General features: G+C 40.8%; 1 protein-coding gene across 3 annotated transcripts in view; it reads right to left on the bottom strand.

The window, feature by feature from the left end:
* ZC3H12C (zinc finger CCCH-type containing 12C) overlaps positions 1-24,318 on the bottom strand; it is a 52,740-nt gene extending 28,422 nt beyond the window's left edge. Inside the window, exon 1 of one of the 3 annotated variants that reach the window (XM_070749747.1) lies at positions 24,269-24,318. In XM_070749747.1, the coding sequence (XP_070605848.1) occupies positions 24,269-24,288 (20 nt within the window). In that variant the 5' untranslated portion in view covers positions 24,289-24,318. Of the gene's footprint in view, positions 1-20,937; positions 21,383-24,268 lie in introns of those variants that run through there. The other 2 variants (XM_070749750.1, XM_070749748.1) reach the window with 2 other exon arrangements.
* Positions 24,319-24,599: the final 281 nt, after the last annotated feature.

Genomic DNA, 24,599 nt, shown 5'->3' with positions numbered 1-24,599 from the left:
GGCGAACAGAACAATGAATGGTTGGCCAGATGGAATAGGTTTTTGCTTAACCTATTGCTGATCAGAAGAGCCACCAATCACAGAGCAGGAAAGGCTCACAATTAGTTGGCCAGGCAGATGCACGGCAAACTCTCCACCCTACGTCAGGTTTGTAGATTTCTAAGGGAAGCGAGCTGATGTCATTCTTAGGTCTGCCCCTGGCAGCATGTGTAATAATAAGGGGTGTGCTACAACAATAGCCCATACAAAAGAGACTAGCAGGCAGCTGCTGTATGAGAGCCAGAGTCATTAGAGAACAGCCTGCCAACAAGAAACACCTGGCCTAAGCAGACTTCAGCTTTTCCTCATTGTTTCTAATTCATGAAACAAAGAAAAGGAATTATTTCTGAGTGGTAAAAGTTGCAAGGAGTGTTCAAACCCCCCTCCCAAAATCCTCATCTCAAAACAAACAAAAAACCCCATACATTTGTCACAAATAACATTCACTTCTACTGAGGAGAATGATGTTGGAGAGGCTTTTTACCTGCATTCTCTTCCAAGTTTAAACTGGAAAATTAAATAGGGGCAATTAAAAGACGTCTAGAAAGGCATCAACACAATTTGCCAAAATGTTTGTTACCTTTGTTAATGTGTTTCAATGGTTTCTTAAAAACCATCATTTCTGTCCCTATACCACGACTCTATCAAACAAATACATTTCGGTAGAATAAAACAAGATAGTGTCAGTTGACTTTTTTGGGGGAAATAAGTTTATTCAGAAGCTTCTGATAGCATTTGAAAGGAAACAGAAGTCAGCCATGGTTTGAGGAATGGAAAGAGTTGTGATAAATGCACTTTTTTGAAAGAGGTATATATGTATCCAATGACATTATTGGCTATCATTTCACTGTTTATTTGCTTTAATAAGAGTCTTAGCCTGTTTTTCAATCTTAACAAAAGTCAAAGCATGGCATTTAATCTTAACTATAATCAAATCTGGTAGGCCAAATTCGGAAGAACCCTATATAATATGAAAACTTATTTTACTGAATAAAAAAAAAAATCAAATGCAAAAACTAAAAATCCTCTACTACAGTATTCTGAAAACTGACCTTGTAGAGAAATAACCAATTGTCTTTTTCTGCTAGCAAATAAAATAAAGTATTTAGTAAGCGTAACAATGTACCGGAGAATATGAACAGTTACTAATTGGGACACTAGTTTTTCTAGATATTCATACTGGAATCCTAACATACATGTACTTTTGCTGACATACGATTCTAGCAACAAATAATGATGCACCACTGCATCTAATTTTTTCTGAGAATGGCATTAAGCGAGCTGACATGGATAAAAATCAACCATCCAAAATATATTTAAATTTTTATTTTCAGGCTTTCACTGATATTTTAAGGGTCCACAAACAGGTTCTCATCACCTCCCCAATTTCTGCTACTGTAAACACAAAGAAAGAATGGAAACTACCTCAAACCACAGCAGGACGCCTGATCTCCAGGACTGGATTAAGCTGATTTGCAAACAGTGAATAAAGGCAGCGATCTGAAAAAGCTAATCAGTCCCTGCTGTGATATTTAGACTGCCACAGTTACCAGTATTGGATAATGTTAAGCATATTAAAAATATCTATTGGTGAAATGCAGGATCAAAATCTGTTTTAGGGAGCTGCAAATTGTACATAGGAGAATCTACAGGATGATGTAGAAGCACTTTTCAAATAACTCCAGAACTGTTTATTTTAGTAGGAATGGGATGGGTAATATGCTTATTATGACCATAATAATTCATCTATCACAAACATCTCTTGCTCTGTATTGTAAATAGTATGCAAACACATACACTCAAATGCTATAATAGCATAGAAACCCCAAATCCAAATACTTTCTACAATCCTAATAAAACTAATGATCAGACTATTTAAAATGTTTAAAAATGTATGACACAGTACTGTTAAAAACGTTTATTGATATGTACATTGGAAAAATTAAAATTAAAAAAATAAAATAAAATGTAAAAGCTACAACACTAAATTCAAATTGTGCCTGCAAAATAATTGCCATCATTTTGCCCTGTGAAAACAAGTTGTTTCACAATGCAGATATGAGTTGGTACCCTCCTGGTTTCTTAGAACAACTCATTTCAAAATGTGGGAGTAGAAACTGAGAATACATTTCTTAGATTTCCCACCCTTCATTCTCTTGGGAGGACAGAATCTGAAGTCACCCAAGATGGATGAAGGAGACATCTGACAGATAACCCAGGAACAACCTACATGGAGCTTTATTGGTTAAAATCACCCTGGGAACTGTATTCAGAACTCTTTTGTCACCCAATACAGGACCTGCAATCATTGTGTTGTTGAGGCTATCACCTGCCAACAAATGGTAGTCCTAAGGAACAATATAATACAGAAGCTTAACGCCAAGAAGATAAGATACATTTCACTGGCTCTAAGGTCTGCTGCTACAAAATGTGTTAAAATTGATATACTAACCAAAGGCTGACAAAGTCACAGTTTTAAACGTCTGATCAATCAGTGGCCTTCAGCTACAACTTTGCCAATATTTATTTATTAATTGGATTTGTATGCCACACCTCTCCGAGGCCTCAGGGTGGCACAGAATAAACTGTGCAGTGTCAATACCCACCTCAGTATAAATTTTACATCTAACAATGTTAATGTAAAAGAGAGAATTGTCTTTCTTTTAAAACAGCATTTTGAAATGCCTATTTGCCTTCTTTAGCAAAAGGAGCTAGCTTATTCATGTTTAAGTCTCTAAGTTTGCTATTTCTTGCTCACATAATTCTAATATGTATTTATTTAGTATATTATGTAGGTTTGCTTTTATACCATTCTCTGAAATATTCTAAATTAACCATAGAAAAAGTCAGATGTTGTGAGAGTTATTGGGATTGGTCAAGGTCATTTCTTAAAAATATCATTCATGCATCTGTAAATCATTTGTTTTGAATGTTAAACTAATTTTCTAGACTCCATTCAGGAAGTAACAAAGACAATAAAATATATTGGCAGAAAGTATGTTTCTTGTGACACTGATGACAACGAGCACTGACTTTACAAGAAAAGACATTGATCAGAAATAAAAAGTACACTTTAGTTCTTCATTAAAGTTTTCAGATCTAATGAACTTAAGCAGTCTACGGTAACTATTATCTACTGCTATATTTAAAACACAGTGATGACATTTAAACAGTTGCTTCAGGTCATGGAAAAGTGGCCTGAAGATATAATTTCTACAACATAGGCCTTTTGCCTTAAGAGACCAGATTTTCCTGGCAGAAACCAGAAAAATCTAATAGAGTTCATTACTAAATACTGTTATTTCACTTAGGGTTTTTTTTTTTTGTAAAATCAATGGTTATAACTAAGTCCCAAGTAATATAGTACTGTACTTGAGAATGATACTCAGTCTATTAAACAGAGTCTCTTGCTGATTACTTCTGGAGGCAAGTTATTCCACTGATTAACTGTTCTGTCAAAAAATTTCTTCTTAATTCTACATTGCTTCTCTCCTTGATTAGTTTCTACCCATTGTTTTTTGTCCTACCCTCAGATGCTGTGGAAAATAGCTTCATTCCTTCTTGTTTGTGGCAGCTCCTGAGATATCAGAACGCTGCTATCATGTCACCCCTAGACCTTCTTTTCATTAAACTAGACATACCGAGTTCTTTGTTGCTTTTCTCTGCACTCTTTCTAGAGTCCCAACATCTTTTTTACATTGTGGTGACCAAAGCCAGATGCTGTATTCCTATATAATACCAAGGCATTATAAAAATGTATCAACACTTAATTTGATCTTGATTCTATCCTTCTGTTAATGCAGCCTAGGACTGTGTTGGCTTTTTTTGGCAGATTTGGCAGTATTTGCGGATAAAATGGACTTGTGTGTAAAAGCAAAAAGCAAATAATGCACATATAAACATAAGGCCTGATTGCCAAATAAAGTATACTTGTTCCTCTTTTGAAAATGTCAAAAGCAGCATGTTCAAACACAGAGGACTGTCCTTCTCATTGATATATTTTTTCCCTTGTACCATGTCCAGTCTTTTTCTTAGAGGTTTCTCAAGCAGCTTTTAATTCTTGATGTTTCTATTTTTTATTTATTATTAGAGTTGGAAGTGACCTTGCAGGTCATCTAGTCCAGTGGTCCCCAACGTTTTTTCCACCAGGGACCAGTTTCAGCAAGGCAATTTTTCTATGGCCCGGTGGGGGCGGAAAGGGGTGTGGTTGGGGGCGGGATTAAGCATGGGGGTGCTGGTCCTTCCCGCCCCTCTTTCCCGCCATCGCCCTGTGGCCGGCAGAACCTGCCTCCCAAACTCTCTTGCCCGGCGGCAGGTAAAGCGCTGGAGGGAGGGGGTCAGGCAGGCCCTCCTGCCTCCCCCCCCAGCCAAAAACGCAAAGGCGTGCCACGGCAGAAGCCAAAAGAGGCTTGAGCCTCCCGGTCCTTCCTGCCCCTCTGTCCCGTCCATCGCCCTGTGGCCGGCAGAACCTGCCTCCCAAGGCCTCTTTCCCAGCGGGAGATAAAGCACTGGAGGGAGGGGGCGGCGGCAGGAGGACTGGCAGCTGCTGACTCCACGGACCGGTGCAACATGCCCCGCGGCCCGGTACTGGTCCGCGGCCCGGTGGTTGGGGACCCCTGATCTAGTCCAACCCCTTCTTGAGCAGGAGACAGTATGCCATCCCAGTCAAATGGCAGTCCAATCTCTTTTTGAAGGTGTTTAGTGTTGGGGCGTTCACAATCTCTGCTGGCAAGCCGTTCCACTGGTTGATTGCTTTCTTCGTCAGAAAGTTCTTCTTTATTTCTAGGTTGAATCTCTCTTTGGTCAGCTTCCATCCATTGCTCTTTGTCTGGCCCCGTGGTACTTTGGAAAATAGTGAGACCCCCTCCTCTCTATGGCAGCCCCTCAAGTATTTGAAGACTGCTATCATGTCCTCCCTGGACCTCCTCTTTGCTAGACTATCCATGCCCACTTCCTGCAACATTTCCTATGTTTCGGTTTCCAGTCCCTTTATCATTCTGGTTGCTCTCTTCTGTTTGAACATAACTTATTCATTATAATTTAATAGAGATAAATAAAACAGGCAGATATTCATCTTAATGCCCATTTTCTTCAATGCAATATGCACAACTGAATTAATTTCTCTGACATAGGTTGATGGTTGCCTAACCAGATAATCTTAAATGTCTCTAAATACTGTAATGGATACCTTTACATGTATCTGATAACAATGCACCATCTACATATTTACATAGTATGCCAGTAAACAAAACAGAAAGGAACTTCTTCAGGTCAATATATAGATAACATTTTAATAAAAAGGGGGAAATTATACCAAGATTAATGCAAAGCACTATTTTTAATATCTCAATTTATTTTTGTATGATTGAGACGGTGACTAATTGGCATGGTGCCAAAATATTGTTCATGCAAAAGAGTAAATGTTGCTGGGAAATTGTTGAACGAAGAGATTAAGGAAGTACCGGTACTTAGAAAAATATGCAAATAATTTAGAGGGAAAATTGTTATCTGGGGACGTGGAACAACAATTCCACTGCATGTGTTTATCACTCAAGCAAAGGAGAAAGCATTTTCCTTACTAATAAAAAAGATACACCAGGAAATCCATGCACTGTTAATACTGTAGTAGTAAAAGATGCCCCAGACAAAACAGAATTTCTTATTTTCTTGAACTTTTGCAGCATTACACAGCATTACATACACACACTCACACACACAAACACACTGCCTATCTTCCTCACAGAGGGTTCTGGGCGGTGATTGCTCAATTAAATGCAATGCTCCAAAACCAGACAATGCAAAATACCTCTACAGTAATTGCTTCAATTAATTTTCTGATAAGATTTCCAGTGGAATACATCCGTGAATTGTTTGGATTCCCAACATTACAAACCGCCCTATTTAGATAGCAATTTATTATCAAAATACGGTACAAACATATAAATGCCCTGACAAAGTCAATGTTATTAATATGGAGTTATACACACTCATTAAATATCTGATAGTATCTTAAAACCTATCTCTCTGGCACTGAAAAATGTGGAAGGAAATGTTTTTTAATCTCCATGAAGTATAGAAAGAAATGAGGCAACCTTGAAAAGAGAAATAATGACAAAGTTCAAGTATAAGCCAGTGATGGCAAACCTTTTTTGGCTCAGATGTGTGTACAATAGCGTGCACGTGGGGGGGGGCATATGCATAATACAATGCCCTCCCAATGCATGCACACATCTCCTGCACTATCCCCTGCGCATGCGTACAGGTGATACTGAAACTTCTGGTAAGCCCATTGGGCCGTTTTCTGTTCTCACAAGGGTTCAGGAAAGCTTCTGAAGCCTGGAGACAGCGAAAAATGGCCCAATGGGGCCAACTGGAAGTTCGGAAACAAAACAGAAGTGGAGATGCCCTACCACTTACCTTCAGATAGTTGCCAGCAGGCCTTGCACACCTAAGAGCCTTGGTGGTGCAGTGGTTAGAGTGCAGTACTGCAAGCTACTTCTGCTGATCAACGGCTGCCAGCAGTTTAGCATATTGAATCTCAGTAGGCTCAAGGTTGACTCGGCCTTCCATCCTTCCAAGGTCGTTAAAATGAAGACCTAGATCAGTGATGGAACTGAGCTATGGTCCTAGCTCAGTTCCAATGTGCATGTGTGCGCTGGCCAGCTGATTTTTGGCTCTGGGAGAGCGTTTTTGGCTTCCAGAGAGCCTCCGGAGGGATGGGGGAAGGCGTTTTTACTCTCCCTCGGCTCCAAGGAAGACTTTGAAGCCGGAAGGCAAAACATGAGCCTACTGGCCTCACTGGAAGTTGGGAAACTGGCCATTTCTGGCCTCCAGGAGGTGGGGGAAGGTGTTTTCGCCCTCCCCAGGCATTGAATTATGGGTGTGGGTACTTAGGCATGCACAATGGCACACACACATACTCTTTCGGCACCTGAGGAAAAAAAGGTTCACCATCACTGACTTAGATTGTTTGGGGCAATATGCTTACTCTCTGTAAATCACTTAGAGAAGGCTGTAAAGCACTGTGAAACGGTATAGAAATCTAAATGCTATTGCTATTGATCGATTTCTTCTGCAGCCAGCAAAGCTTTCCTGGAGGCCTCTGTAGCCGATAACAAAGCTCCTGATTGATCCAGAGTTCTGTTATCAGCTGCAGAGGCCTTCAGGAAAGCCTTGCCGACTGCAGAAGAAATGGATTAAGGTTTAGGAGGCCTGGCTGCAACTGTCCAAAGCTGAAGAAGTTCCTAAAAACCTCTGACAGCGAAAAGGAGGCTGGAGATTATGCACACAAGTGAATATCTGGTTGGTCCGTTTTCACTGGCCCCAGGCTTCAGAAGGCTTTCCTAAAGCCTGGGTAGAGCGAATATGGCCAAAAAGAAGGCCAATAATCATGTGTGCTGGAGCTGACATAAGACAATGCCTTGCATACCCTCAGATATGGCTTCATGTGCCATCTTTGGCATGCATGCCATAGGTTTGCCATTACTGGTGTAAGCAATATTTTTGGAACAAGCATTGCCTTTTTACATTATTTTCAATTCTCTGTGTCAAGATCAAATTATTGGAGGAGTTCAGCATAATGTAGTTACCTGACAAGTATGCTTCCACAATACCAGTTTCTTTAAAAAAAAAAAATCAAGGATGATTCATTCAAAAAACATGCTGATTGCATTAATTACACTAGAAACATAGTAAGATAAAGTAATACCTCATGATACCAACTTAATAGGTGCAAGGAGGAGGTTCGTAAGATGAAAGGTTCGTAAGACGAAACATTGTTTCCCATAGGAAACAATGTAAAGTCAATTAATCCGTGCAACCAAAAAAACCCCCGCAAAAAAACGGCTTTCGGCGACTGCTGGGAAGCCGCGTGGCTGTTTTAAAAGGTGACAGCCGGCCTGGGGGGCTTCCCAGCACCCCCCCCGAACCCGGGTTTGGGGTTCGGGGGGGTGCTGGCAAGCCCCCCAGGCCGGCTGCGACCTTTTAAAACAGCCACGCCGCTTCCCAGCTGTCTCCTGAAGCCGAACGCTAAAGCCGAACTTCCGCGTTCGGCTTCGGGAGACAGCTGGGAAGCAGCACGGCTGTTTTAAAAGGTCGCAGCCGGCCTGGGGGGCTTCCCAGCCCCCCCGAACCCGGGTTCAGGGGGGTGCTGGCAAGCCCCCCAGGCCGGCTGCAACCTTTTAAAACAGCCGCACCCCTTCCCAGCTGTCTCCTGAAGCCGAACGCTAAAGCCGAACTTCCACGTTCGGCTTCAGGAGACAGTTGGGAAGCGGCGCGGCTGTTTTAAAAGGTGACAGCCGGGCTGGGGGGCTTCCCAGCAACCTCCCGAACCAAACCCGGGGTTCAGAAAAATTTTGCCTCTTCTTACGAACTTTGTCCGAGTTACGAACCGGCGTTCGGGAGGCTTCTGGGAAGCCCCACCGTCCGGCTGTCACCTTTTAAAACAGCCGCGCGGCTTCCCAGCAGTCTCCGAAAGCCGGTTCGTAACTCGAAAAAAGTTCGTAAGAAGAGGCAAAATTTTTCTGAACCCCGGGTTCGTATCACAAGTTGTTCGTAAGACGAGGGGTTCGTATCTTGAGGTACCACTGTATTTAATATTTGATTCAGAACTCATTGAAATAGTAGTATAACTTAACAATATTTGTTTCTTTGGATGGTATAAAGCAAGTACCTGTATTATCTTTCTATAGCATAATTCCTTTACAATTATGAAGCAATCTGGAACAGAAAAAACAAACTTATCTAAATCTATCTAAATAAAGAAGATAGATGTAGGCATTGTCTATTCAATATTTTCAATTTTTCATTTACCAACTGGGGTGAAGTTGCCTGTTTTATAAAAAGTAGTATATAAATTGATTAAAAATATAAGTTTTATTTTTAAAAAATATTAGTTTTTTTAAAATGTTACTAAAATTTTTACTATCTTTATCAGAAATAAGTAAGATTTCTAATATAATAGAAAGTTTGATTATTATTTTTCTTTTGGTGGACTATGTCAAAAATATATTCCAAACTCACAGAATAATTATGTTGACTGAATTCCTAATGGCATCATATGTTTTAAAATTGTTTAACTGCAGCCAGTCACTAGCAAAGTCTCCATTATAGACTAGCACAAAAACGGGTGGGGGGGGGGGAACTGGTTTTTTAGGCCCTGTGATACAGATAACTCAGAAATGACAGCAAAGAGATCCAGTACAATATTTGCTCAATGAATTAAACAGAATTAGTAGTAAAAGTAATCAACAGCTTTAATAAAAAATGAATTAAGTACACAGATATTGACAGGACCACAATTGAGCCCAACATTTCTGTTGCTAGGTGAGACATTTGTTAAGTGAGTTTTGCCCCATTTTATAGCCTTTCTTGCCACAGTTATTAAGTGAAACGCTACAATTGTTAAATTATTATAACACAATTGTTAAGTACATCTGGCTCCCCCATTGATTTTGTTTGTATAAAAAGGTCGATCATGTGATCCCGGGACATTGTAACCGTCATAAATACAAATCAGTTGCTAAGCAACTGAATGTGACCATGGGGATGCTGCAATGGTCGTAAGTGTGAAAAACAGTCGCAAACCTCAGAGGCTTGATTTTTTAAACTGTCATTTTTTTTCCTTTCGAGCAAAAACTGCTCCAAAATGGCTGACCACCCAGTCGAAGCTGCAATCCACTTCGCTGGAGAGCCAAGAGGCCATGGCCGGACCACAAGCACCAAAAGCGAGGCCTAAACAACCAATCCTGAAGGTAGCCTCCAACAATCCCAGCGGCGAGGGCACTATCCGCAGCCACAGAGAGCACCGCTGGACAGCTGATCGCTCTGACAGAGTCTATGATCCAAGGAGAAGCTAAACAAGGTCTCTTTGGGAAAAAAAAACTAGCAGGGATCTTTTATCCACTACCAATCCTAACAGAAAAGGCTGAGGAGAAATCTCCAAAGCATCCTTCAAGACCTAGGACTGAGTTGGAGAACTGGACCGTTAGCAGGGAGGCGATCCTAAATATTACAACTCAGTCATAGAGCTGGAGCACTAGAGCTACCACATCCTGGCCTCTCCGGAGAATGCCATAAAGAAGTTACTTTTTTACTTGGAATGGTCACTAAATGAACTATTGTCAATCAAGGATCACCGATATCTGTATCTCTATGCTTTGGCAGATCTGCAATATTAATTAAACACATCTACATTTTCAACTTGTGATCTATTTTATAACTAGAGATCATTTATTCCAAAGTTCATGTTCAACGTCTAATGTAAAATATTGAATCCAGGCACAATGTCACCAAATTCAAAATTAATTCTTATTGATTATATCGGTCTGATTATTGTTCAGGCATGCAACAAAATGAACATTTCTGTGGACAAAAATAGCCTAAAGCCTCATATTTATCAAGTAAATCTTCCCTGAGATTAAGTTATGCAGCTGCATAATTATTTTAAGAATTAGATATTAAAACTGTACAAAAATTCAAGTGGAATTAAAGAGTCTAAAAAAATAAAAAAAAAATACATTCTTAAAAAATCAGTAGCCAGTGACTACAGATTGTAATTATTTCACAATAAACAAAATGAGTTACTGGTAGTTCAAAACTGACATTCAATATTATCCTGCTTACAATGCTTAAAACAGACTGTCTCTCAGGAGACAGCCTAATAATTTACCAGCTCTCTCCATTGCCCACTGCCTTTTCAGTTCTATGCAGGGAACTGGATTTTCTATTACTTCAGTTTCCATCAACAAGCCCTGAGGCCAAATTGCAATTTATCCTTAATAATCCTCTGTGGAGAAAAGTGAAAAACACTCTTCTTCTTTGTACTCATCGAACTGTGAGCCGCCCCGAGTCTGCAGAGAGGGGCAGCATACAAATCTGATTAAACTCAAACTTAAACTTATAAAGGGTAACAAAATTAATAATGCAAATATTTTGGTGGGTTTTTTTTACTAGCATCTCTGAGAAAACACTTCACAAAAGGAGACAGCTCTCTTGTAAGAAGGCATCTTCTCTTGGTTACCATTTTCTTTGGCAAATGAGGCCTAACGCAGGCCTAGAACCCAGAACCCTGATCCCATATGCAAAAAACTGAGTAACTGAAAAAAGACTACTATTGCTACTGTAGAATTGCTATGCTGTGGCAGGTCTGGATTCGAGAGACGCAGGAGATCTTGGAGACAGAGCTTTCCAATAAGATTGTTTTAACAAGAAGCAAAAAACGCTGCTGCCTTGGACAGACCGCTCCTCTGAACGCCTAAGCAAGTGCTTGGGATCTCCAACCTTGGTTTTGATCCCAAGTCACCTGCAAAGGATTTAATACAAAGTTTTCTGGTGCCAAATCTCCCTCCCCAATTGCAAAAAAGGGTGTCCAAAACGCAAAGAACTGGAGGAAAGAGATATCAGGTGGCAGATTCCCCCACCCCAAAAACAGAGGGGGATCTGCCACCTGAAAACTTTGTATTAAATTCTTTGCTTTCTTGTCTTTGAATCTGCCATTTAGATGTAACTCTTATATCCTTCAGATTATATGAGATATATGTGTAAGAAGCTTTCTATGCCCTGTCTATGAAAAAATGTATTCAAACAATGATATGCAATGAAAAATGTTCAATTATTATATTTGTGTATGTATGAAAATACTATTAAACTAAATATAACTTCTCAAAAGCAGAAAGAAATGTACATTTGGTTGTGCATTTAAAGAATCCTGATAAACAACTGTCAGTCATCCCTCCTGACTTAGTCCAGCGAATCACTCTCTTAGTGCAAAGAAGATACAGGTTAGTCCTTGACTTATGATTTCACAACTGAGCCAACATTTGTTGCTAAATGAGTTCTGCCTCATTTACCGGTATGCCTTTTCTTGCCACAGTTGCCACAGTTGTTAAGTGAATCATTGCAATTGTTAATTAGTATGGTTGTTAAATGAATCTACCTTCCCCACTGAATCTGCCTTCCCCACCGGTTGTCAAAAGGTTACAAAAGGTGAACACATTCCCTGGGACACTACAATTGTCATAGATATGAGTCAGTTGTCAAGCATCTGAATTTTGGTCACAAGACCATGAAGATGTTGCAATGGTTGAAAGTGAGGAAAACAGTTATAAGGTCACTTTTTTCAGTGTCATTGTAACTTCCATCACTAAATGAATCTTTGTAAGTTGAAGACTATCCATACAACATTTTACCCTTCACCAGTATTACTATGTTATATTTACACATTGATTCCTCAACACTGTCAAACTTTTTACTAAGTCTGCACTTCTATTTCTACTAGTTTTTTGTCATCATTCCTCTCATCCTTTTCTTCCCATTTAGGACTACAGTATATGACTATAACTTGTTGCTTGTATCCTATGATTTTTATTAATATTGATTGTCTCGTCATTGCTTATTTGACCCCTATGATAATCATTAAGTGTTGTAACACATGTTTCTTGACAAATCTATATTTTCTTTTATGTACACTGAGAGCATATGTACCAAGACAAATTCCTTGTGTGTCCAATCACCCTTGACTAATAAATAATTCTATTCTATTCTATTCTGATGAGGCACCTAGGAAACTTTTCAGTAATGGGAATCCTTGCTTCTCCCACATCAAGTAGAACATGTTTAACCTAGGATACTACACTGATTCTGTATTGGTAACTCATTCTCTGAAATTCTATTATGTTGAACTTCATAGATCAGTGGCTCTCAACTAGGAGTAGGTTCCACTTACCTTCACCAGTGGTTCACATCGCAACACTTTGTGTGTGCACGATCTACTCAGGCACACGTCCCCTAGCCCCATTTCACTTCTGCACATGCCCAGATAGTGGCTTCAGTCTGAAACACAGCCGAGGAGCTGATCAGCTGTGCTTCGGGCGAAGAAATAAAGGTCAGTATTAACCCAGGGGTGGGCGACAGGGCTTTATTCAAAGTACAGAATGAAGAGAAGCCACGAAAACACAGGAAAATTGGCCAAAAATTCAGAAAAAAAGATGGTGGCAAACATGGACCAGCACAGACAGAACCGGATTTGTGATGCCAAAATTATATCACCAACGGTTCTGGAGATCTGGTCCAAACCGTTAGGAACCCACCCCTGTTCTCAACCTATGATCTGCAAACCCCTGGGGCTCCACGATGTTATCACACTCCGTAAAGACTTGAAGAAATGTTAAATTTAAATCTGGAGTTACATCCTGGAGGACTGTGGCCATGGTCTCTTGCCACAAAAAGGTATTTAAAGGAAGTCAACGGTGAAGAAAAGGTTGAGAACTACTGTCATAGACAATATACCAACACGTGGACTATTAATTAACTTATGGAAAAACCCAGCCCAGTCAGCCCATGAATATGTATTAATTTTCCCATAAAAGCAGGCCACAAACAAGAGGAAATAAAGCATTTGATAAAACTCTGCTGAATGTGACGATACAGAAATTAAATCATTCAATTTTGCAACCACAACCATCACAGATGCCAACACACGTGACATCAAGCTGGCCATGTCCACACTGACCACTCCCACTGGGCTCCACGAGGTCAAACACAACTCTGATGCGGCCCTTGTTGAAATAATGTTTTGACACTTTTGCTGTATAACAATGGACTGAACTTTAACCAGCCCAACTTGCTATTCTGAGTGAACCACCATACAATTATCTGTGATATTAGATGAGCTTCTTACATATTGTTATGCTGGGCTCTTCACTAATAGCCCCCAGTGAGTTAGGAATGCAAATTCAAACACACACCGGCATAGATGAAATGAAAATAATTTATCCAAACCGTTTTTTAAAGCACACACTTTAAAAAGAGCCAAATCTTTCACATTCTGGAATGCAGCCAAAGGCAAAAACAAACGAGCAATTAAGGTAGCTGTGAATCCTCACAGCCACCCCCTTCTATGAGTCCACAAGAGTTAGTTAACTGTGAAGGGTCCAAAGGGTCAGTAGAAGTCCTGGAATAATCCAAACATTTGCAATGGTTTTTCTCCAAACAGATAAATGCCCACATGCGCACTCCCCAACGCCCATAATTTATCACCAAACACATTAACTGAATTGCCTCAGCAACAGGTGTTCTCCCTTATCTTCGACGATACCTGTGCAGCTGGTCCCTTCTTGCCATGAGCCTGCACATACGGGCATCTACCAGCGGATCCTCCTCCGAGGTCTCACTAATGGGAGCATTAACTGATGGGCTGGCTGAACCCATCTCTCTGTCTGATTCCCCTACCCCACTTTCTGTCCTTGGCAATGAATCTTCACTATCAGAATCGTCTGGCAATAACACACATCTCTGTGAATCTGAGAATTCCCCTGAAGCAAGGTCCAAATTCCCCGTTGCATAGCCAACCACAACACATATGGAAGAATGATATTGTTGTCCAGCCCAACATCATGCTTTCCCAAACTATATATTACTACTGAAACATGCATCAGCTGGCCTGTAAATACTTAACAGTAAAAAAGACATTCAGGCAAATTTAATACTTCAAACCTGTACACTGCAAGAGTCAAAAAGAGGGCAGTGAAAATATTTACTGACCCCTCGCATCCTGGACACAAGCTGTTTCAACCCCTACCCTCAAAACGTCACACCAAGCTAACTAGACACAAGAACAGTTTTTTCCCGAACGCCATCACTCTACTAAACAAATAATTCCCTCAACACTGTCAAACTTTTTACTAAGTCTGCACTTTTATTTCTACTATTTTTTCTCATCATTCCTATCATCCTTTCCCTCCCACTTAGGATTGTATGACTGTAACTTGTTGCTTGTATCCTAAGATTTTTATCAATATTGATTGTTTCTTCATTTCTTATTTGACCCCTATGACAATCATTAAGTGTTGTATCACATGATTCTTGACAAATGTATCTTTTTCTTTTATGTGCATTGAGAGCATCTGCATCAAGACAAATTCCTTGTGTGTCCAATCACACTTGGCCGATAAAGAATTCCATTCCATTCCATTCTATGTGAAGCCCTGTCAAAGAGCACAAATGATCTAGATTCTCGGCTATCTGTTTTGATTACAACAAATCATCTAACTAGTTCACTGGCTGTTTAAACCAACTAATTGTTTTAGAGCATTTTGTCTCTGGTTTCTATATGAATTTATCATAAATGTTTATAACATTAAAATTGACCACTTATAGCAACAATGAACTACTAGATCTCAAAGTAAATAATAAAGGAAGAGAATCCCAGCTGACTATTTTTAATGTACAGAAAGAAATAATACAGTAAGGTTGCATAATACTTGCTAATTAAACAACTAATCCCCCCCCTTTTACAACCCTGTAATCCCTTAATTCGGGAAAGAATCGGGGTGACTGGATGCAGCTGAGCATTTTAAAGGATGCCCCCCTTATTGATGCCACATGCAGTTCTCAACAGATAGTTTTTCTTTGTGCCCAAGAGAGAAAGAAACATCTGCCGCTACCTAGGATTGAACTCTCAACCTTCTTAGTGGGAGGCAAGTGTCTTCACCGCCAGACCACTGCATCACACTTACTAATTAAACAACTAAAATCTATGATTTCCACTTATTGAGACAAAACAGTGATGCATTGAAACATAATATTTTACTTAATGAGTAGTTTTTATAATTACTGATAATTGACAATAATTTAGTGAGAAAAAGTGTAGCTCAAATCATGAAGTCAACAAATTTTAAATGCACGATGAAAAGCAGCTATTTTTAGTTTTTTAAAAACTACCCCAAACATTTTAGACATACAAATGAATCAAGAGAAAACTTTTAAAATAACTATTTTAAAATATTTACAGTACATGCAGGGAATTTTGAAGATATTACCAACTGAAAATTGTGAGAACATTTTGCAGAAAATGTAAATATTAGTATAATATTTCAGTAAATATACTAATTAGCATTTGTATAATATTAGTATTTTATTAGAATGTTTGTCATTTTGCTAGTAGAGCCAGCTTGGTGTAAGGCACAAGCATCAAAATTGATCTCGTCACGTGTCATATGCTGGTGTATTGTGACATTTTTTGCCTTTATGGAGCTGGGCTGAGCGTGGCCTGAGCATAATGCAACTGGCCCAATTTTTACTACCACACTGTGGGCGTGGCTTATGCAGGACGTCCTTCATTTTCTTTCAACATCTTTCAGTGCAAATTGGGTGCTCTGGGGTGGAGCTCTATTTTCGCTACCCCACTGCGTTCCCCCCATCTGGGCAGAAGCCCACCCCTGCCCACAGGCCACCAGTTTGACAGGCCTGGGTTAAGGTATCAATCAGAAACTGGGAAATCATGAGTTCTCCTACCAACTTAGGTATAAAACCAGCTGGGTGACCTTTGGCCAGGTACTTTCTTTAGCCACAGGAAGGAGGCAATGGCAAACCATGTTTGAAAAATCTTGCCAAGAAAACTTCAGGGACTTCTCCAGACAGTCTTCAAGAATTGGACATGACTGAATGGAAGAAAATGAAAAACTTTTCCACAACTGATTTTATCTATGGTATTATTTAGATATTAACAGAATATTATATAGGTACCTGACTTACACTATCAGCAAGCACACAATTTCCACTGCCAAGAAAAGTAGCTCAATTGTTATGCTCTATTATATGATCTTTTCTACGACAGTTGTTAAGCAAATCACTAAATCATATTAAGTGAATCATATTAAGTTAAGGAAATCTGATTTTCCTCATTAACTTTGCTTGTCAGACCCAAAGTAAGTTGAGGACTGTCTGTTTAAGTCATATAATGTATGTTCTGAAATCAACTCTCCGGGGGTGTCAAACTCAAAACACAAGGACCTATTCCGAGCTACAGGGTGCTTAGATCTGGCCCCTGAGGCCACCTTGGAAACAGCAAAGGACTGGCCTGCAGTGCCTCTGCCAGCAAAAATAGAGCTCAGGAGGGCTGCATGTGGTGGTCCTTTTTTTTCCACCAAAGGGCTGCAGGAAGCCATCACAGCTGAAAATGGAGCCGGGGGGGGGGGGACTGTGCAGGGGCCCCAGAGCTCTGTTTTCACTGGCAGACTGGCAGAGTGCTAGCAAAACAAACTACTAGCAAAAGTGGATGCCCACAGTCCCACCCAGGCCACCACAGGTGCCTGACACGAATGACATTGAGCTGGCCTTGCTCATCATGGCCATACCCACCAAATCCCCCCCTCAGGCCAAACACAACCCTGATGTGGTCCTCAATGAAATTGAATTTGACGTGCCGACTCTAAACAATCTCCACTATCCATTCCACTTTGCGTTTAGACATCAGTGGGGTTGATGTCTCCTGCGAGTGGGAAGAATCAATCTTATTTGAACCATAATTTGTTTCCAGTTTGTTGGAAAAACACATTTGTTTCCAATTTATTGGAAAAGTATGGCTTCACATACTAAGCAAAAGTTTAGAAAACATTCACTTTGCCTGAGTTTATTCAACACGCTAAACCAAAACCAATCAAACCAGATAATTGTTACAACACACTTCGTTAATATTTCTTAACTTTCACAGGATCAAAGTCATGGTATAATAGTGGGCAGCATGTTGCATCAATGAACCTTAAAAAAATACCCTATCAAGATCCAAATTCTTTCTCAAGCACAGGATGGCCTTGAGCAAATTACTTGCTGAAATTATTTTCTATTTGCATTTTGGCACAAGAATATCTATAATGATTACATATTATCAGAATTATTATGTTAGGTATATTACGGGCTAGTTTACTCCACTGTATAAAGTGAAAGATCCATTACTGTATTTAATACCATGTTTCCCTGAAAATAAAACCCTGTCTTATATTATTCTGAACCCTGAAATAAGCGATTGGCCTTATTTCCATACACTCAAAAGCCCAATTGGGCTTTATTATCAGGGGATGTCTTATTTTGGGGGAAACAGGTTATATGTAAATGTGTTCCTCTTAAATTCACAATTATTGACGTAGATGAGTGATTGCCATAGCTACAGACCTAACCAGTGAATTGTTCTTGTTTTTAACTTAATATTTGAATTTAACTTTCTTAACTTACACAATTTACAGTATTTAAATTAAAGAAAAAAGAATCCAAAACAAAAATAGAGGAAAAAAATAGAAAGCATGCAAAGACTACAAACTAAGAAATGAAAAAGAGATGAAAAATAATCTGCCTTATAGTTTATATTTATCAGAATATATATTTATATATTTATTTCTATTCTATTATATATTTAATAGAATAGAATTCTTTCCTGGCCAGGTGTGATTGGACACACAAGGAATTTGTCTTTGGTGGATATGCTCCCAGTGTACATAAAATAAAAGATACATTTGTCCAGAATCATGAGATACAACATTTAATTATTGTCATAGGGGTCAAATAAGCAATGAGGAAACAATTGGTATTAATAAAAATCTTAAGGAGACAAGCAACAAGTTACAGTCATACAGTCATAAGTGAGCAGAAATGGGCGATAGGAATGATGATAAAAGACTAGTAGTAATAGTAGTGCAAAGTAAGTAGTTTGACAGTGTTGAGGGAATCAGTAATCTTTGGTTTAGTAATAGAGTGAACCTCATAAGACGAGAAGAGATTTAAACCTGACTTTCCCTAAATTAATACTATTTATTTATATACAGCCACATGCTCATAACATTGTGCAATAAATGAGTCTCGGGAGAAGGGCGGCCTAGAAAACAAAATAATAAATAAATAAACCCAAAATACAGAAATAATTCCAGAAATAATCGTTAAAGCTATCCAACCCTTTTTAGAATACAGCATTCCCTCGATTTTTGCAGGTTCGAACTTCGCGAATAGCCTATACCACGGTTTTTCAAAAAATATTAATTAAAATACTTCGTGTTTTTTTCCTTATACCATGGTTTTTCCCATCCGATGATGTCATACGTCATTGGCAAACTAATAATTTTTGCAAATAAATAACAAAAAAAATAATTATTGTTAATAAATAATTATGTTTATAAATATCAGGATCACTAAGTGCCTTATTCAATGGTGAGTACCAGTAATAATGGTGAGTAAATGGTTGTTAAGGGAATGGGAAATGGTAATTTAGGGGGTTAAAGTGTTAAGGGATGGCTTGTGATACTGTCCATAGCCAAAAATGGTGTATTTACTTCTGCATCTCTACTTCGCGGAAATTCGACTTTCGCGGGCGGTCTCAGAACGCATCCCCCGTGGAAATCAAGGGAACACTGTACAGTGATCCCCCGATCATTGCGAGGGTTCCGTTCCAGGACCCCCCGCAACGAGCGGGTTTTCGTGAAGTAGCGCTGCGGAAGTAAAAACACCATCTGCGCATGCGCAGATGGTGTTTTTACTTCCCAGCAGCGAGGAGCCGAAGATTGGGGTTTCCCCGTCGCCCACGCCAACGTTCGCCTTTGACTTCGGGACTCAGTTGGTAAACCGCGCGGCTGTTTTAAAACGTCGCCGCCGGCATGTCCCGAAGCCAAACAAACCCGGGTGGCCGGGCGAGCAGCGAGCGAACGGCGGGTGGCCGGGCGAAGGGCGGGCGAAGGGCGGGTGGTCGGGTGAACGGCGGGCGAGCTGGGCGAAGGGCGGGTGGCCGGGCGAAGGGCGGGCGAGCGGCGAACGGGGGAAGACCCAGGGAAGCCGCCCAGCAGCTGATCTGCCCGGCGCCATCTACGCATGCATGCCCATAGAAAAAAAGGGCGCGCATGCGCAGATGGTGTTTTTACTTCCGGGTTCAAAAATCGCCATATAGCCGTTTCGCAATCATCGGGAGCGCAATACCCGGGGGATCACTGTATACTAAAAAAAAGAAAAGAAACCCTCACCAATGCAATAGGCATGACTGATCTTAACTCAATGCCAGTCTTTCCAAGTATTTTTCCAAGTGGTTTTCCAAGTGTCAGATGCGCAAATTTCTTGTGAAAGGTTGTTGAGCTGCCAAGAAGCAACAATGAATTTGCTTTCCTTGGATTTCCAGCTGGGGGAAATCCCCAGGATGGCTCAGCATACATCCTGGTTTCTTACGTGGACTACACCCCAGTCCTGTAGTAGGGAGTGTAGTGATTTGTCATGCGTAGCGCAACATAAAAGGGAACTGAATATTAAATTTGTACCTGGATGCACGTTCCAAGAAATTTTATTTTATTTTTTAAAAAATGCAACTTATTTCCCAGACCTAACGAGACAAATAAATTCACACAGAGACAAATAAATTTACACAGCAGGTTCGTAGAAAGCTTATTCTAAAGCAAAATGAAAGGGTTTCTTCCTCTCCAACAGGCTGCCTATACGTAGTTAAGTTTTGTTAAAAGATGTATTTATACACTGCTCAAAAATAATAATAAAAAGAAACACTCAAAGAACACATCCTACATCTGAAAGAATGCAATATTCTCATTGAATACTTCTGTACAAAGTTGAATGTGCTGACAACAGCGTGTGAAACTGATTGTCAATCAGCGTTGCTTCCTAAATGGACAGTTTGATTTCACAGAAGTTTGATTTACTTGGAATTATATTGTGTTGTTTAAGTGTTCCCTTTATTATTATTTTTTGAGCAGTATATTTGACGCGGGGAGGACTCTTGTCACCTTCGGCTAATCGCTAGTCGCAACTTCCCCTCAGCATAGAAGTTCCCTCAGAGGCAAATCTTTTAACCTAAAACTCCCAAGGCAGAAGCGGGCCGGGGAACCAAAATGTGCAAATCTGAGGGAATTAAATGAGAAAACAGGACAGAGGGGAGTCGGGAAGGGAAGCCACTCGATACCTTCATTACGGTCGGGGGCTCGGCTTGGATTAAAGCAGCTTTTAGGGGCCGCGGGGGAGGGGGGAACACGGGACGTTTTACAAGCCGAAGCGGGGTCGTTTTTTCTCCTCAGGACGGAGACGACTTTTTTCCCAAGCGGCTTCGGCGCCTCTCGGCTCGTCCCGGAGACGGTCTCTCACCTCCCATCGGTTCAAAGCGAAGCGGCGGGGTCCCTTTTCCTGCCTTCTCCCTCCTCCTCTCGCCAGAAGTACCTCGCGGCCTGCCGACGGCCGGGAAGCTCAGCAACGCGACCTCGAGGACTCCTCCCCGCCAGGCCGGGCCTGCAAAACACCCGGCCGGTTGCCCCGCAGAGGGGCGGGAGCACAGGCATAACGTTACACGGGGAGGCCGGGGCAAGCCCGGGTCCCGCCTCCTCTTCGCCGGTGAAGGATATGTATATCCGAGGGTCTCTCACCTTGGCCCTCGCTCCGGCTCCACCCTCCAGCGGTGCGGGAACCGGCCGGCCTCCCTCACGGCCGTCCCCGCCGTCTCGGGAGCGGCCCCCCGGAGAGGCCGCGGCGGCCTTTGGTGTCCAGGCGCCTCTCCCCCCTCCCCGCCTCGCGGCCATCTGCCGGGAGGGGCAGAGACGGAGGCGGGCCGCAAAGGCGAGGGAGCCGCGTCAGCCGCTCGGAGGTGGGCGCGGCGGGGTCTGCGAGCCGCTCCTGCCTTACCTGCCCCGGTTTTCGCCATTCCGATTCGTGCCAAAGGGGGGAGGGTGGCGGGGGAGCCAAGTTAGGAACAAGCCTGGGCTGCGTGGAGCCTTTGGGGGAAACTGCACTTGCTCAAGGGCACTTTGGAAAGGGGAGGCTGAGACGCCGCGGTGGCCGATTCCCTGCTTGCCACAACTTCGTACAAGACGGAAGGCGCGGATAAAACAGCAGCCCGGTCTTGTACTGGCGTGTAGGAAGAAGGAATAAGGATAGATAGATAGGTAGGTAAGTAGATGGGATAGATAGGTAGGTAGGTAGGTAGGTAGGTAGAGAGAGAGAGAGGCAGGCAGATAAATGGGATAGATAGATAGATAGATAGATAGATAGATAGATAGATAGATAGATAGATAGATGGATAGAATCATAGATAAGATATATAGAATAGATAAGATAGAATAGATAGATAGAATCAGGAATAAGGTCAAATAAATAAGTAAGTAAATAAATAAATAAATAAATAAATAATAAGGAAGCAGGAATAAGGAATAATCGCCAAAAAGGCTTCAAGAATTGTTAACCTAATCCTAGGTAGCTTCTGCTCTGGTAATCTCACACTACTAATCAGAGCATACAAAACTTTCACCAGACCAATCCTTCAATACAGCTCACCTGTCTGTAACCCACATCCATGCTTTAGAAACTGTCCATAGATACTTTACTAGAAGAGCCCTACGTTTCTCCATTCGCAACAGAATACCCTACGCAACTAGACTTACAATCCTAGGTTTAGGAAGTTTAGAACTATGTCGCCTTAAACACAACCATAAAATCATCTACAACGTCCTTCCTAGCAACAACTACTTCAGCTTCAACCACAACAACACATGAGCACACAACAGATACAAACTTAAAGTAAACCGTTGCAGACTCGACTGCAGGAAATATGACTTTAGTAACTGAGTAGTTAATGCATGGAACTCACTACCTGACTCTGTAGTATCATCACCTAACCTCCAAAACATTACCCTCAGACTATCCACTGTTGACCACACAGATTTCTAAGAGGTCAGTATCTTTGTATACTACCAATACTTGACAAAATAAATAAATAAAATAAAATGAATAGAAATCTGCAGCAGGGATGGACATCTGAAGGGGGGAAAATCCCAATGCTTAACACCTGAATCTAAACACTTGAGACTTTCAAGGGGAGATTGGACTGCCATTTGTCCGAAATGGAATAGGGACTCCTGCCTGAGCAGGGAGTTGGACTAGATGATCTACAAGGTCCCTTCCAACTCTAATAAATAATAATAATAAACCTGTCACTTGTCGAGTTTCTTAAAAACTTTAGCCTCTCCAATAATTTGCCCTGTTAGTTTGCCTAGAGACACAAATACAAAAGTTGCAGAGCCAGCCAGCTTCCCTTATTATTGCAACCGTGCTAGTATATTTTTAGATCTGAAAATGGGAAGTAATTAACCACAAGTGCTGATTTTTGCAGAATTTTACATCACAAGCATAAATCTCATTCTTGCTTTCAAAATACTATAACATTTGACCTATTAACGTCATTACTAATCAGCATTTATTATGCAACGATATTTGTATAAAGGTTGTTTGTACCCTCCTTCCCTGTGCAATTAAAAAAAAAAAATTAGCTCAAGAATGGTATCCGCTTGTCCATTGTGGTCTTGGGGAATTTTCCCATACCCATCCTCCTAGCCGCTCTCATCCTTTCCTCAACTTGCCCAATAGTAAGAAAACAACTCTTAAAATTCAATTCCTTTGTGTGAAGCAACAGCCCTTGATGCTGCTTTGCTCCTATCATAAATGCTGTCATAAATGCCACCCGCATACCCCTTCTTTCTGTTCCAACTTTAGATTTCATCTAGGCATCCCCCAACGTTTGCAGATTGTAACTATTATGCCTGAACTATCAGCTTTTTTCTTATTCTTTTCTTATTCTTGGACTCTTATCTTCTTCAACCCAGTAATGAAGTTTTTAATCCCATTCTCTAAATCTGGATGCTGATAGCCCCCCCACCCCGCCAGTACCTGAAACAGATACATCATTTTTAGTAGTACAGTAGTTTACTCATCAGCTAGTATCCCCCTTTCCCCCTTGCCTCTCAACCATAAGGATTTTGGGCTGCAAAATACCAGACAACCACTAGAGTGCAGTAAATATACTTATACACTGCTCAAAAAAAATAAAGGGAACATTTAAACAACACAATATATCTTCAAGTAAATCAAACTTCTGTGAAATCAAACTGTCCACTTAGGAAGCAACACTGATTGACAATCAATTTCACATGCTGTTGTGCACATTCAACTTTGTACAGAACAAAGTATTCAATGAGAATATTTCTTTCATTCAGCTCTAGGATGTGTTAGTTGAGTGTTCCCTTTATTTTTTTGAGCAGTATATTAAAGCACTGTTTTTTCAAACTTGGTAACTTTTAAGATCGTTCAGCTCCCAGAATTTCCTAGACAGCAAGTCAAAGGCCACAGACATATCTTAAAATCTGCCAAGTTTGAAAAATACTATTCTGCTGTGAATTCTGTATTACATAACCCATGCACATTATTCCACGTACCATTTCTTGCCGTTCCCATCTTCCTTCCCTGCATTTAGCCTCACCAGGAAACCGCTTCCTTTCAGTCTTAAGTGTCTGATTCCCCAGCTTGCAAAACAACTTAGTCACAACCTCTTCTCTGCTTCCTTGGCGCTTTTCTTTCTCCCTTCTTAACAATTCCCCTGTGCATTTTGGTCTGCTGGTATGTTTCCTGCCCATCGGCACCTCTTGTACTTTACCTGCTCATCTTTGTCTTCATTCTCTTGCATCATTTGCTCCTTAGTGGAGTTATCCAGTGTCTGAATTAAAAAGGATCCGGCAAGGAGCCTGACAAAAATTAGAGAGAGGTGGGAAATAACAACTGTAGATTTCTTTCTGTCTCTTGTTCCTCTTTTTTTAAAAAAATAATTCTTGTCTTGCATGCCATTGTTTGAAAAAAAAACACCACCCCGGCATGAATCTTTTAACAAGCTGATTCCTATGAGTTCTGGAGCTGCTTCCTTCTTTCAAACATCATTCACGTCTTAAATCCTACAGGCATCTGAAATCTTCTTCTGTAAATCATGCTTT

This window comes from Erythrolamprus reginae, chromosome 4 (assembly GCF_031021105.1).
Source record: "Erythrolamprus reginae isolate rEryReg1 chromosome 4, rEryReg1.hap1, whole genome shotgun sequence".
NCBI classification, from domain to species: domain Eukaryota; kingdom Metazoa; phylum Chordata; class Lepidosauria; order Squamata; family Dipsadidae; genus Erythrolamprus; species Erythrolamprus reginae.
This window is presented reverse-complemented; position numbering and strand designations above follow the sequence as displayed.